Source organism: Cetorhinus maximus, chromosome 11 (genome assembly GCF_964194155.1).
Source record: "Cetorhinus maximus chromosome 11, sCetMax3.hap1.1, whole genome shotgun sequence".
NCBI lineage: Eukaryota > Metazoa > Chordata > Chondrichthyes > Lamniformes > Cetorhinidae > Cetorhinus > Cetorhinus maximus.
In genome coordinates this window covers 77,623,846-77,638,595 of record NC_135889.1, presented here as the reverse complement: position 1 = coordinate 77,638,595, position 14,750 = coordinate 77,623,846, and the positions used below count along the sequence as shown (strand labels likewise).

At 45.1% G+C, this 14,750-nt stretch overlaps 1 protein-coding gene across 1 annotated transcript in view; it reads left to right on the top strand.

Moving 5' to 3' along the window:
* Positions 1 to 10,322, top strand: part of LOC144686701 (adenylate cyclase type 10-like) — a 124,196-nt gene extending 113,874 nt beyond the window's left edge. The window contains exons 17-19 of the mRNA XM_078552278.1: positions 586 to 785; positions 8,554 to 8,703; positions 9,959 to 10,322. Of these exons, the coding sequence (XP_078408404.1) occupies positions 586 to 785; positions 8,554 to 8,703; positions 9,959 to 10,305 (697 nt within the window). The 3' untranslated portion in view covers positions 10,306 to 10,322. The remainder of the gene's footprint in view (positions 1 to 585; positions 786 to 8,553; positions 8,704 to 9,958) is intronic.
* The last annotated feature ends 4,428 nt before the right edge of the window (positions 10,323 to 14,750 follow it).

Genomic DNA, 14,750 nt, shown 5'->3' with positions numbered 1-14,750 from the left:
TTTCACACTGGCTGTATGTTAATTGGCCAGTCAGCGTGAAATCACGGTCGGAGCCCAGTTGCAGGCGGCAGTCCACTTCGCGGCCGTTCCCAGGCCTGCCCGACGAAGGGAAAATCGTGACCTATGTCTCAACAAGATCACCTCTTATTCTTCTAAATTACAGAGAGTATAGGCCCAATTTACTCAGCTTCTCATCATAGGACAACTCTCTTCCCAGAAACCAATCCAGCGAATCTTCATTGTACCATCTCCAGAGCAAGTATATTCACCCTTAAATATGGAGACCAAAACTGTGCACAGCACTCCAGTCTCATAGTACAATAAGACCACAAATGTGTATTTCATGTCAAATTAGACCCCCTGCTATGACCATTGTAACAAGGATGTAGAAACATTTAAGGATATGTGACAAGTATCAGATGTATCCTATCAAATTTGATGTCTTTGGATGTTTTATTATATTGAAGGTGCTATATGAATACAAGTTAATGTTGTAACTATGTATTACCATTTTTTCTTTTCAAAATATTTGATGCATTAATAAAACAGTAAGTTTGCTGCCATACTCGTTCTTCTCTTTGCCAGGTTACTGACAGAACGCAGCTATGGCGTACCATACTACTGTGAAGAAATACTTAGAAGCCTCTATTACAGTGACCTCATACTCCTGGAACCATTAGATGAGGATGACGAAGATGAAAGCGATGCTGTACTTACTTTCACTAGAAAGAAGATGATTGTGCCTACTGAAACAAATTTGGAAGATAGGGAAACAAGAGAAAAAAGCAAGTCCGTAGGGTACATTGAATAGAATTATAGAATCTTACAGCATAGAAAGTGGTTGTTTGCTTTTTTGTGCCTGTGCCAGATCTTGGAAAGAGCTTTTAAATTTAGTCAAACATCCCAACTTTTTGTCCCATAACCCTGAAAAATTAGCCCTCTTCAAGTATATCTCTAATTGCCTTTTGAAAGTTCCTATGGGCCAGGATTTTACAGCCCCTCCCATCTGGTGGGATATTATGGTCCTGCCCAGCTGAGTGGAGGTTTAAATGGCACGCCACATCCACTGGCAGGGAGACACACCACTGCAGGGCTGTAAAATCCTGGCCATGGAATCTGCTTCCATCATCCATTCAAGTTGTGCGTTCCTGATTTAACAACCCTCTGTGTGAAAAGGCTTCATCATATTTCCCCTCTAGTTCCAATTATTTTAAAACTATGAACATTGGTTACCTAATCACCTGTCACAGTTTCTACCTATTTGATCTATCAAAATTCCTCATAATTTTAAATACCGCTATTAGACTCCTGTTATACTTGTATTGAGAGCAACCCCAACTTTTCCAATCTATCCTTATGTTACAATATCTGCTATAACAGGATCAAAGAGTGCAAAAGTGTCTCAGTTTAGCTGGGTTGGTCGCACCCTAGCCTCTGAGTCAGAGATATTGAGGTTTTAGCCTGCTTTTGGTTTTAAACACATAAGGTGGAATTTTCTGCTACAGAGATTAAGTGCAGTGATGGGCACAAAAGTCGGCACGCTTGCCGCCAGCTGTCGTGGCGGGTGTCCCTGCCAGATCACATGCTTTTCACCTAATCATATATGCATAAACAAGCAGCATGTCATATCTCGTGGTAGGGCTGGCTGGGATTCATTTGCCTGTCGTTACCTCATTGGCTCATATTTCTGGGCGTCATATTTAAATGGCACACATGCACATGTTCACTCTCTGCAGCCCAGGACTTGTTGTGGCAAGTGATGGTGCACAGATGACACAAATGCTGTGCTCTGTAGTTCAGGGACAAGGCACTGGCAACACTCCTCCAGGCAATCAAGGACCTAGGGGAGATGGAATGATGGGAGCTGGAGGTCCACCAACCTCACTATCATGGCTGGGGAGGAGGTCGTCAGTGCATTGAGCACCTGCGCTCCTCAGAAGAGGCCCACTATCTAGTGCAGGAAGACGATGAATGATCTCATCCACTCAGCCAGGGTAAGTCAATCTCCTCCTCAGTGTCTGCTCATTTTGTGGCCGCTGAACGGGCGTCATTAGCCACGTCTTTTCAGAGTAGCCGTTGTCATTGATGAGCCAACCCTGAATGCACTAAGAGCCCTTAAAAATCTGGGGCAACTGCGAGTAACTCAAGATATAAGAGTCATGGGAGCTCCCAGGGCATCTTGCACAGACCTGCATAATCTGCTTTTGGTGGTTACAAATCAGTTGCATATTGAGACAGTGGAAGCCTTTTCTATTGATGAATTGTAGTGGGTGCTGCCAGGGAGCTCTTAAAGTCATGTATGCAATTAATGGCCCCTTGTACCTGTTGGAAGCCAGAAATTATTGCAAATCCAGTGGAAGCCTGGCTGCCTTCATTGAGGGCGAACCGGACATAATTGTGTGCTTTACTGAATAGGGTGTTGGAAACATCTCGGATGCATTTCTGAGCAGAAGGTTGTTATATTCCGCAGAGGTCCCCAGTGAAGCCCTGGAATGAGCCACTCACAAAAAAGCTGAGTGCAGTGATCACCTTTAAAGCCATAGGCAATGGATGGCCTCCCAGGCCATGCGATGTCAGATCCTCCCAAAGAATGTGGCAGATGTGAGCCACCACATCCCGTGACAAGCGAAGGCATCCAGGCACTGTCTCTCGCTCACCTGCAAGTATGAGAGGCATCTTCAGTACACCCTGGGTCATGCCAAATGCCTCCATGCAATTCGTCTCTGCTCCCCAGCTTCTGAGTCTTCATGGGGCACTGTTGGCCCATGTTCCTCAGGGTGAGGCACTTCTCTTTGCCTGACAGTGATGGTCCCTCCTTCTCCTCCTCAGTTGCACAAGAGCCGTGAAAAAGGCAACATAGCTTGCTGCCTCAATTCTGCACTCCTCCTGATCTCCACGGGAAAATTGAACAGATACACGATTGAACATAACCCTGCAATGATCACCTCCCATCACCAAGCTAAGGAGTCATTGTGAAGCCCTTAGGCTGCCCTAATTCCAGGAATTCCATCCCCAGGTCCTCCCTTGTAGCTGTCGCACAGCTTTAAGGACCAGTGGAAGCTGAAACCCCTCACCCTCCCACTCAGCGCTCCAGGCATGACAGCACATTCACAAAGATGGTTGGATCTGGATGAGCACAGTCAGGTGTTATTAGCCTCAGTCAGGGCACAGTCAGGCTGCCTTTGGAGTAGACTAGAGACCAACCTTGCCCTAATATAATGACTGTAATCATTGTGTAAAGCCTGAAACTCTCAGCTGCAATACGTAGGGATCTTTGGAGCATTTTGCAAATGCTCTTTAGACATTTAGAGTTGGATCCTTCTGACTTTTGGACATTCTGATGAGAGGAACAAATGGTCATTCAAACCCAATCAACACTTGGCCACAAGCTGCTATGGATTCTCACAAGAATGTGCCAAATGAGTTAAGGTGCCTGAATTCTTCAATTGGCATTTGACACTTCCTGACATCTCTCAACTGAGCCTTGCTGTCCATGTTCTGAAGCAGAAATTATTAGAGTGCCCCTTCAATCAGCCTCAAAGTGCAATAGGCGACTCCTCCCACAAGTGCTCAGACTCCTTCCCTGGTGATTTTTTTCCCAGGTAATTTTTCAACTGTGTCATTCCATCAGCTGGTGGAATGATGCTGCTCCACTTCTATTATGAGACCAGCTTCCAAACCATGCATCCTCCCACACTGCGCCCCCCCAACCCCCCCATCCATGATCACCCAGGTCCCTCTTATCATCCTGGAAGAGCATCGTGCAAATTTCCCATCCTCCGATCACTCTCTTTCCTCCACCTCTAATCCTGGATTGCATCGTGGTTGTTGTCGATATCCCTGCCCTCCCCCTCAACCATTTTCTGTTGACATCCCGATGCCCCATGTTGAACTGACACCTCAACACCTTGAGGCCGTATGCACAATGACCTACTGAGAGCCCCCCCACATGAGACCATTGAATTCCCCCCTCTTAGTTACCAGTTCCCCATTTACAGACTGCAGATACCTCCCCTGACTGTGATTGTGCCATCTGCAATCCAGTACCAAGCCATCAATCCTCAGGACCAAAATGCATGAGGAACTGACCACTCTCTGCACACCATGCTGTGCATAACTAACACAGGACAGACAGGCCCTCCCCTTCCCTGGACTGAGACCTGGACATGCATGCTTCTCTTGCTCTGTTAGTGCTTTCACCATGCTTTGCTACCTCCAGAAACTTGCTCTCTCTCCATTCTCCAGCTCTCTCTTCATGCTCCAGCTCTCTCTCCATTCTCCAGCTCTCTCTTCATGCTCCAGCTCTCTCTTCATGGTCAGGCTCTCACTTCATGGTCAGGCTCTCTCTTCATGGTCAGGCTCTCTCTTCATGCTGCAGCTCTCTCTTGATGTTTCAGCTCTCTCTCCATGCTCTCACCCTCTTCCCATGCACCTGCCCTCTCCGCACTCCTGCCCTCTCTATGCTCCTGCCCTCTCTGTGCTCTTGCCCTCTCCGTGCTCCTGCCCTCTCCATGCTCCTGCCCTCTCCATGCTCCTGTCCTCTCCATGTCCCTGCCCTTTCCATGTTCCTGCCCTCTCCGCGCTCCTGCCCTCTCTGCGCTCTGCCCTCTCTATGTTCCTGCCCTTTCAGTGCTCCTGCCCTCTCCATGTTCCTGCCCTCTCCATGCTCCTCTCTCCGTCCCCCTTCTCTCACTATGCTCCTGCCCTCTCCCTCCTCATTCTCTCTCAGTGCTCCTGCTCTCTCTGTGCTCCTCCTCGCTCCATGCTTCTTCTCAATCGATGCTCTTGCTCTTGTCTTGCTCTGCAAGTGCTTTCTCCATGCTTTGCTTCCTCCAGAAACTTGCTCTCTCTCTCCATGCTCTCACTCTCTCTCCATGCTCTCGCTCTCTCTCCATGACCTCTCTCTCTCTCCATGCCCCAACTCTCTTCCCATGCTCCTGTCCTTTCTGAGCTCCTGCCCACTCCATGCTCTTGCCCCTGTGTTTCTGCCCTCTCGGAGCTCCTGCTCTCTTCATGCTCCTGCCCTCTCGGTGCTCCTGCCCTCTCTGTGCTCCTGCCCTCTCTGTGCTCCTGCCCTCTCTGTGCTCCTGCCCCTCTCCGTACTCCTGCCCTCTCTGTGCTCCTGCCCTCTCTGCGCTTCTGCCCTCTCTGTACTCCTGCCCTCTCTGTGCTCCTGCCCTCTCTGTGCTCCTGCCCTCTCTGTGCTCCTGCCCTCTCTGTGCTTCTGCCCTCTCTGTGCTTCTGCCCTCTCTGTGCTTCTGTCCTCTCTGTGCCCCTGCCCTCTCTGTATTCCTGCCCTCTTCATGCTCTTGTCTTCTGTGTTCCTGCCGTCTCTGTTCTCCTGCACTCTCAATGCTTTTGCCCTCTCTGTGCTCCTGCCCTTCTCCATGCCCCTGCCCTCTCTGTGCTCCTGCCCCTCTCCATGCCCCTGCCCTCTCTGTGCTCTTGCCTTCTCCATGCCCCTGCCCTCTCCATGCTCCTGCCCCTCTCCATGCTCTTGCCCTTTCCGTGCTCCTGCCCTCTCTGTGCTCCTGCTCTTCCCCTGCTTTACTAGTCCTCATTCTATACTCTATTCTCCACCCTTCCATGCTCCTGCTGTCTCCATGCTCCCGCTTTCTCTGGCTCCTTTTTCCCCCATAGTCCTGCTCTTCCACTGCTCTCCTCTTGCTTTCCCTGTGCTCTGCTCTTTCCAGGTCCTCTCCTCCTGTGCTTCTGCCCTGTATATGCGTCTGCCCTCTTTCTGCTCCTGCTAACGGTAGACAGTATTTACAGTGAGAAGCAGGCACAATTCTCTAGTTCAAAAACAGAATTACCTGGAAAAACTCAGCAGGTCTGGCAGCATCAGTGGAGAAGAAATCAGTTAACGTTTCGAGTCCTCATGACCCTTCGGCAGAACTGAGTATAGTTAGGAGAAAGGTGAAATATAAGCTGGTCTAAGGTGGGGGGGCGGGGGGAGAGAGAAGTTGAGGGTGGGGTGATTGTGGGGATAAGCAAGCAGTGATAGGAGCAGATAATCAAAAGATGTCACAGACAAAAGGATCAAAGAGGTGATCAAATTGCTGCATTGTTCCAGTGAAGCCCAACGCAAACTGGAGGAACAGCACCTCATCTTCCGACTAGGCACTTTACAGCCTTCCGGGCTGAATATTGAATTCAACAACTTTAGATCTTAAACTCCCCCTCCCCCCATCCCCACCCCGTTTCTCCCCCCTCCCTTTTTTTTCAATAATTTATATAGATTCTTCTTTTCCCACCTATTTCCATTATTTTTAAATCTAAAACTAAAACTTTGTTAGTCTTTCCACCCCACCCCCACTAGAGCTGTACCTTGAGTATCCTGCCTTCCATTCTTAATTGCCAAAAGATGTCACAGACAAAAGGATCAAAGAGGTGTTGAAGGTGGTGATATTATCTAAGAAAAGTGCTAATTAAGAATGGAAGGCAGGACACTCAAGGTACAGCTCTAGTGGGGGTGGGGTGGAAAGACTAACAAAGTTTTAGTTTTAGATTTAAAAATAATGGAAATAGGTGGGAAAAGAAGAATCTATATAAATTATTGAAAAAAAAGGGGAGGGGGAAGAAACGGGGTGGGGATGGGGGGAGGGGGAGTTTAAGATCTATAGTTGTTGAATTCAATATTCAGCCCGGAAGGCTGTAAAGTGCCTAGTCGGAAGATGAGGTGCTGTTCCTCCAGTTTGCGTTGGGCTTCACTGGAACAATGCAGCAATTTGATCACCTCTTTGATCCTTTTGTCTGTGACATCTTTTGATTATCTGCTCCTATCATTGCTTGCTTATCCCCACAATCACCCCACCCTCAATTTCTCTCTCCCCCCGCCCCCCCACCTTAGACCAGCTTATATTTCACCTTTCTCCTAACTATACTCAGTTCTGCCGAAGGGTCATGAGGACTCGAAACGTTAACTGATTTCTTCTCCACCGATGCTGCCAGACCTGCTGAGTTTTTCCAGGTAATTCTGTTTTTGTTTTGGATTTCCAGCATCCGCAGTAGCTTTTAGCTTTTTGTTTTTACAATTCTCTAGTTGATGTAAGTAGCTAAATGCCTGTTTTCTTAAAAATATTATTAAAGCACCCTTTGCATGCAGCACCTATATATTTTGAGGATATAAAAGTGTTAAAATTTAGGTGGGTTGTGCATGATTCCTGATCCATTTCAAAAAGGGTCCTTCAAACAAAAGAGTTTGAGCATGGCTCTCTTAACACCAAATTTCGTTCATTCATCACCCACAGGCTCACTGACCTACATTGGTTCCTGGTTTACCAATGCTCAAATTTAAAATTCTCACCCTCATCTTTAAATCCGTCCATTACCACACCCTCACTATAACTGTAACCTTCTCCAGCCCTATAACCATCTGGGAACACTGCGTTACCTCATGGGCATCCCCCACTTCCTTTGCCTCACCACTGGCAGTTGTGCCTTTAATCATCAAGGCCACAATCTCTGGAATTTGTTCTCTAAACTTCATCCTAAATCTCTTCCTTAATATACCTCCTTAAAACCTACATCTTAAACCAAACTTCTGGTCACCTATCCCAATTTCCCATTCTTTAGTTTGGTATCAATTTTTGTCTGATTCTGGACCTGTGAAGCAGTTTGGGGCATTTTACCATATTAAAGGCACTGTTTAATGCAAGTATTTTATAATTCATTCTTGGGATACAAGCATTGTATTATTAACTGTCATTGCCCTTAAGAAGGTGGCGATGAGCCTCCTTAAACTGCTCAATGCATGTGGTAAAGATACACCCTTGCAGTATCCTGTGCAGGTGGTCATACACAAGCTGAACACTAATAGACTTTTAGTTCATGTATAGAACTGTCCAGTGTGCAAGAGCAGGCAGGACTATATGGGTGTCATCACTGACAACCTGGAAAGCCTGCCATTTGATAGAATCCTAGTTCCTTTCCTGGCATACTTAGTTGTCCTCGAGGAAATTGAGATACCATCCACTGGTTTCAGTATGGGATCACAGTGCAGCTCCCTACATTGCTACTCTTAGTGAGATCACTGAACTTTTACAACACTGCACCCACACCCTCTAAACCATGCAGGTCACATTAAGTTACATCGGTCACCTTATGCCAAACCCTGTACCCTACTGTTTTGGATATTCAACTTCTGGAAGCATTCCTCTTCAGATGTATTTGCTACAATTGTTGGATTGCCTCACCTTTAAAATGTCATGTGCTTTCCCTTTGCATGCTGCTGCCAGATATCTCGCTGCAGAAAATCTTTCAGCTCCCAACACTCCATTGTGCAATTTCCTTTTTAAGCTGCTGCATACCAAAGACTATTGGGTGGAAATACAACCAAATCTAAGCCCATAATATGTGGATGTGCTGAATCTTGGAAATTTATTTATGTTCAGCTATACTCCTGAAGGACAGCTTTTCAACAGTGGGAAAAAGGAGAGGGCTGGGGGAGAAAGTGTCACAAAATCTTTCTTTGTTGCATTTTGAAGATAAGGTATTTTTGTATGGCAATTTTATAAGTATTTAATCCATAATTTGTTTTTCCAATTTTTAAAGGCGTATTTCAAAATTTTTCTGGAAAAGAAGTGCAAAAATGCCGAAAGGTGTTAATAATGGACCGAAATGCTTATGAAAATCAGCAATTCATATGTACTATTGGAGAAACAGTAAATCTACAGGAAATTACCATTCCGCTTACACTTAAAGGTGGGTCAGCCATTAATAGCTAACTTAAAATTGTCATTTTCATGGCAGTTAGTATAAAAATGGAGGAGAAAATTAGGACTAAATTGAACAGTAATCTATTCCACTATAAAAAAAACAGTTTTTCCATTGCTAATTAACTAATGATTGAATGAAGAGGTGGTGGTATAGTGGTATTGTCACTGGACTAGTAACCCAGAGTAATGCACTGGGGATCTGGGTTCAAAACCCACTATAGCAGATGGTGAAATTTGAGTTCGATAAAAATGTGGAATTAAAAGTCCATTGATAACCATGAAATGATTGCTGTAAAAGCCCACCTGGTTCACTAATGTTCTTTGGGGAAGGAAATCTACTGTCCTTACCTGGTCTGGCCTACATGTGACTTCAGACCCACAGCAATGTGGTTGACACTTAAATGCTGTCTGAAGATGGACAATAAATGCTGGCCTAGTCAGCAATGCCCATACCCAATGAACAATAAAAAAAGTACAGATTAAGAACATAAGGAATATTGCTTATTTTCATTATTAGGCCACTCTCTCTTCATTGCCTTGTTGCCAAATGATGCCCAAGGTTTCTAGGAATTGTAGGAGATCTTAGGCTAGATATTTTACTATTTTACCCCTCTATGTTTGGAGATACACTTGAACTCTGTTAGGTACTAAATTCTCCTGCCCTACTTCATCTTCTCTTCAGTGGGTGTAGTCAAATCAGGAAATTGACATGTTGTGAACTTTGTGATGGTACCAAATTACTTTGTCCATTTTTTTAGTAATGTTGTAGGCCACTATAGTAAACATTTGAAGAATAATTACAGTAACATCATTGTTTTTTGCTCAAAATTCTCACAGCTAAGCTTGCTTATCAACCATTGCATGATAATGAGGATAGCACAACATCCCTAATGCTAAATATATGATTTTATTACGCCTGATTGTTGTGTGTCCCTGTATTTCTACAAATTTTTCATTTATGGGCAAGCCACACTGCTAAATCATTCTTGACTGAAAATATAATTAAATGACTGGACAATAAATGTTGGCTTTGCTGGATGCTCACATCCATGAAATGAATACAAAAAAAACCTGGCTTTCTTTTTGCAATGCATTGTTCTTGTAAATTTAAATGTGTTGAACATTGAATATTAAAATTGTCAGGCATGCACTTATATTGTCTATTTGGTATGAATAAACCATTATGCGACTAAGTATAGTATCATAGTTCCTTAAAATAATATATAAATTTGACCTCACAGGTATAGCTTTAGCACAGCTTGACCGAATGAACACAACAGAGCAGGTGATTGTTAAGTGTGCATCTATTATTGGACACACTTTCACCACCAAAATGCTTCGATACATCTTACCTGAAGGTGCTGAACAAAAATTGAATCAATCACTTATATCATTGGTAAAAGCACGAACATTTGAGTGTGCATCAAGGACTGATGAAGGCTTTACTTCACCAATGGATGAAAACGAGGATGCCCTCCCACAGTGTTTCTGTCTTCAATCTGCAGAATCCGATGACCATATACATGAAGAAGAAAATGAGGAGAGAGGTAAACACTTGGAAATTTGCAGATGTAATTACTTTTTATAAAGCTCTTTTATAATGTCTGGAAGATATTTGAGTGCATTTGTAATCTAGCCCAGAAATATGTGCTAAAATGAACCTTTTATATGACAAAAATGTCACAAATTCTTTTAGCAACACTTAATCCCAAAAGGGACAATAATGTGCAAGATAACTTGGGGGAAGGAGGGGTGATTTTCTACTAGACAGAAATTTGTACATCAAGTAGTAAGTAGTTGTAAATGTTTTTCAATTAATGTCTGTGCTGTTTCATATTTCATACGACAATTTTGAAGCAATGATAATTACTTTTCACTGGTGTTTCAAATAATTTAGTAATGCTGCACTTTCTGTTTAGTTATGTGGTCTATGGAAGGAGAGTTAGAAGTCGTATCAGACCAGAACTAAATAAAAATTCATGTTCATCTTGTCATGCAAAAGTAGGTAGGTGGGTAAGTGGGTGAGTGGATAGTCAGATCAGGGAGTTGTTGGGTCAGGCCAGTGGCTAAGTCTGGTGGTAGTTGGGTCTGGTCGAAGGGACTGTCGGGTGGTTGAGGGTAGTCAGTTTGGGTCGGTGGAGTAGTCAAGTCAGGTCAGGGGGTAGTCAGGTGGTCAAAAGATAGGTCAGAGGGCTAATTGTGTCTGGTCGGGGATAGTCGGGTCGGTTTGGGAGGGTAGATGGGTGGTTGGGGCATAGTCGGGTCAGGTCTTAGATGTAGTCAAGTCCATTTGGGGGGATAGTTGGGTAGTCAGGGAGTAATAGGGCCAAGGGGTAGTCGAGTTGGGTCAGCGGGGTAGTTGGGTTGTGTCAAGACAGCTTGGGGTTAGTCGGTGGTCAAAAGGTTAGTTGGGTGGCCGGGAGATACTCTGGTCGGGGGAGTAGTTGGGTTAGATTGGGGGATAGTTGGGTGATCGGGAGATAGTTAGGCGGGGAGGCTAGTTGGGTCTGGTTTCAGTCTGGTTGAGGTAGTCACGTTAGCTTGGGGGGTAGTTAGGTTGGGTCGGGGGATAGTCATGTTGAGTCGGGGGCAATCACGTTGGGTTGGAGGGTAGTCGGGTGGCTGGGAGGTAGTTGTATCATGGTATAGGTGTAGTTAGGCTGGGTCAGTGGGGTAATCAGGTGGTCAGAGAGTAGTTGGATCTTGTCGAGGGCTTGGTCAGTTTTCTATCCACTGCGTTCACAGCAGGATCAGATATACCAGCTGTAGTGCTCTGACGGATTATCTACAGTTGTAGTCTGAATCTCAATTGTAATAAATAGAAGTTGAAAATGATGACAATTAGGCTTTGTTTACTCACCATATGCTGGAATATGGGGTTAAATACAATCATTCTCAACAATGGAAATGTTAAAACAAACACATTTCCTTAAAGAAATCAGCTGATCAAACACAGTTATCCACTACTGTTGAAAACTTGAGTACCTTGCTTAATTGGCAAATTGGCTATTTTTCACCAGTCACTTCAGTGATCAACCTAGTGAGGTCCCACTGTACAAAGCAGTGCTTTGAAAGAAAAAGAGACTTACATTTATATAGTGATTTTCAGTCAATGAAGTAGTTTTTTGAGCCATAGTCTATGTTGTAATGTAAGAAACTCAGTGGCTAATTTGCGCTCAGCAAACTCCCACAAACAATAATGTGATAATTATCAGATAATCGTTTGCCATTAACATTGTCATTCTTTTCAAATTTGCGTGAGAAAGATAAACAATTGCGTTCAATGATGTTCTCATATCATTGTGTAGAATACACATTCATATGAAGAAAGAAAGTAAAATGTGATGACTCAATTTTGTTTTCAGATTCAGATTTTGTTTCCAATTCAGAGGACCAACCTTTCTACGATCGATACTCCAAATGCATGCCTTTAAATAGCTTTAAGGGACTATGAATGGCTATTTCCCAGAATAGAGTTTTGGGGGTTTGCTAGTGACATGCCAGTATGCTGAGCCGATTAAATAGAAATGCTCAGTATTATGTAAGTGAACTATGTCAGTGTGCCCAGACCACTCTGGTATGGACATTGTTCACAGGCTATCTCAGAAGATGCCTATCCTCCTTCTCAGGCCTCTGGAATGTTTGGAACACAGTGATAAAAAAGCCACCATCTGGCTGTTATGTCTTCTGCGACTCTTTAGCTGCCAGTGCAGATTCTCTGGACATTTGAAGTAACTTTAAGCAGGTTCCACTGAGGACCAGACAATGTCAACACTTTTATTCCTGCTGCTCAATTGCACGTTGTGCACTTCCCTCTCAAGACAGGTATTTTTCAAAGGCTGTAAGTGATTTCTCCTTGCCAGGAGATTCCGCATCCTTCTGTTCTATATGGCTAAGTTCAGAGATCTTGCAATTGGTAGAACAAAACTGGAATGCACCACTACCTAGGACTGATGGTTTGCCTATCGCTGCCATAATGAATGCAGAACTGCTGGCTTGACCTACACTGATGAATCCAGAAACTGCTGCTACATGAACAGTTGAGGTAGACCCGGCCTAAAACTGTGAAATGAAGCCTTGGACCCTAAAGGAGGAATAAGCTAGATCCTAGACTGTGATGCACCTCTAACCCAAGCCAGATAATCTTGTTCCTGTTAGAATGAGTGCAGAGCTGCTTTTGTGTTTCTAAGAGCTACTGTAACATGTACAGGCCTAAGCATGGTAGAAAATTAGTAGGTCTGGCCCTGGGGGAAGGAGCGAGAGGGGAGACCACTATTTTGTGCTTGGAGGATGAAGTGACCCTGGCCAGAATCTTGTGCTGCTATTGGCAGCAGGAAACGAGGTGGGTGGGTGCACTTATTTGTGCAGGAAGCGAAAAGTCAGCTTCCCAGTGCCAGAATGAAAGTAGGGAATTAAGGTTGTGGCAGATTGAAGGCGGATCAAGTTCCCTGGTGGCACGTGGTAGGAACCTGTTTGTAATGCATTAGCCTGTCATGCATGCTTATTAAAACACCATTTCACCAGGTTAAATGGTAATTTAGCAATTAATTCTGCATTGAAAGAGAAACACGTGCCTTCAGATTCATGACTGGTTAAAGGTGGCATACGGCAGGCAAGGTAGTTTTTCTGGTTGATATGGTCTGAGTAGGAGCTGCATTTTCTTGGGGAACTTTGCTGGACTACAGGAGAGGAGGCACTGATGCATTGAGGGATAGTGGCAGTGCAAGGGAATTGGGATGTGGCTGGTCAGGGGAGGAAAGGTGGGTCGTGGCAGACTTACAAGGGATCGTGGGCAACAGAGGGAGGAAGCTGGACTACGCAGGGAAGCTCAATATCTACAGACAGGAGGTCAAGCATTATTGTAGTGAGAGACAGCGTTGTAGAGGGAAGGTCAATGTGAGGTCCTAGGAGTCAAGGGTAACAAAGGATAGGTCAAGGGTGATGGAGGGAGGTTTGATGATGTTGGATGGCAGGTCCAGGGTTCTGAGGGCAGATTGATGGTGAAGTGGGGGGGTTGGGGGTGGGTGGGGGGTGCTCTAGGACAAATGTTAATCAGGCAAGGGTGATGGTGGGTAGCTCGAGGGTCAACAGAAGCAAGGCAAGGGTGATGGAGTGAGGGTCAAAGATGATCAAGGGAAGGTCAAAGGTGACTGAAGGAGGGTTGAGGGTGAAACATTCCAGTTCCAAGGTCAATGTGGGAATGTCCAGGGACACAGCTGTGACGACAAGAAGAGATCTCCGAAGTAGATGGAGGATGGAGATGTCCACGATGATGTGGGTGTGGCCAATGCAGAGTATAGGGCTCGCCATTGATCATAAGCTCTCAAGTCAGGAGGGAGAGCCATAAAGACCTTGCTGACCAGATCTTAGTCTGCGTTGTTTTCACAGTTCACCTCAGGTAGACAAGATGGGACAAGTGCACCCAGTGCTTCTGTTAGCTCTGGCACATCTGGAGAAGAACCAGCAGAGGGTGGCCCAGGGCCAGGTATAACAATGACCAGAATACCAACAACGGGCGCCAATAGAGTGTCAGGCAATTCAGGGTGATGGTAACACACCTGCAGGAATCATTTCGGGTGGTCACATGTCAGCTGCATATTGGAAGAGTGAAAACCCTTTCGGTTTATGAAAGCCGCTGGATGATCTCAGGGAGCACATAGCCCAACACGTGTGCAGTTTATTTTCCCTTGTACCTGTGGAAATCCAGCAATGGCACTGAATCCCACAGCTCTGGCTGTCTGGCCCTCAGGCCTCTTAGGAGCCGTGAGAAACCAAGCAATGGCGCATAATCAAATATACTGCATACGGAGTAACTACCTGCAAATGTCAGAGAGGCAATGTCGGAGACTGCTGAGAATGTCAAGTGATTCTGTCACTCATCTATGTAGGCTGCTTCAGGATGACCTAAGTTCCCATGGACTGGGAAACAATCTAATGCCAGTAACTTTAAAAGGTACCGCAGTTTCAAATTATTATGTCACTGGATTGTTCCAGTGGGGATCCACTGGGGACATGTGCGGCATCTCAGTTAGC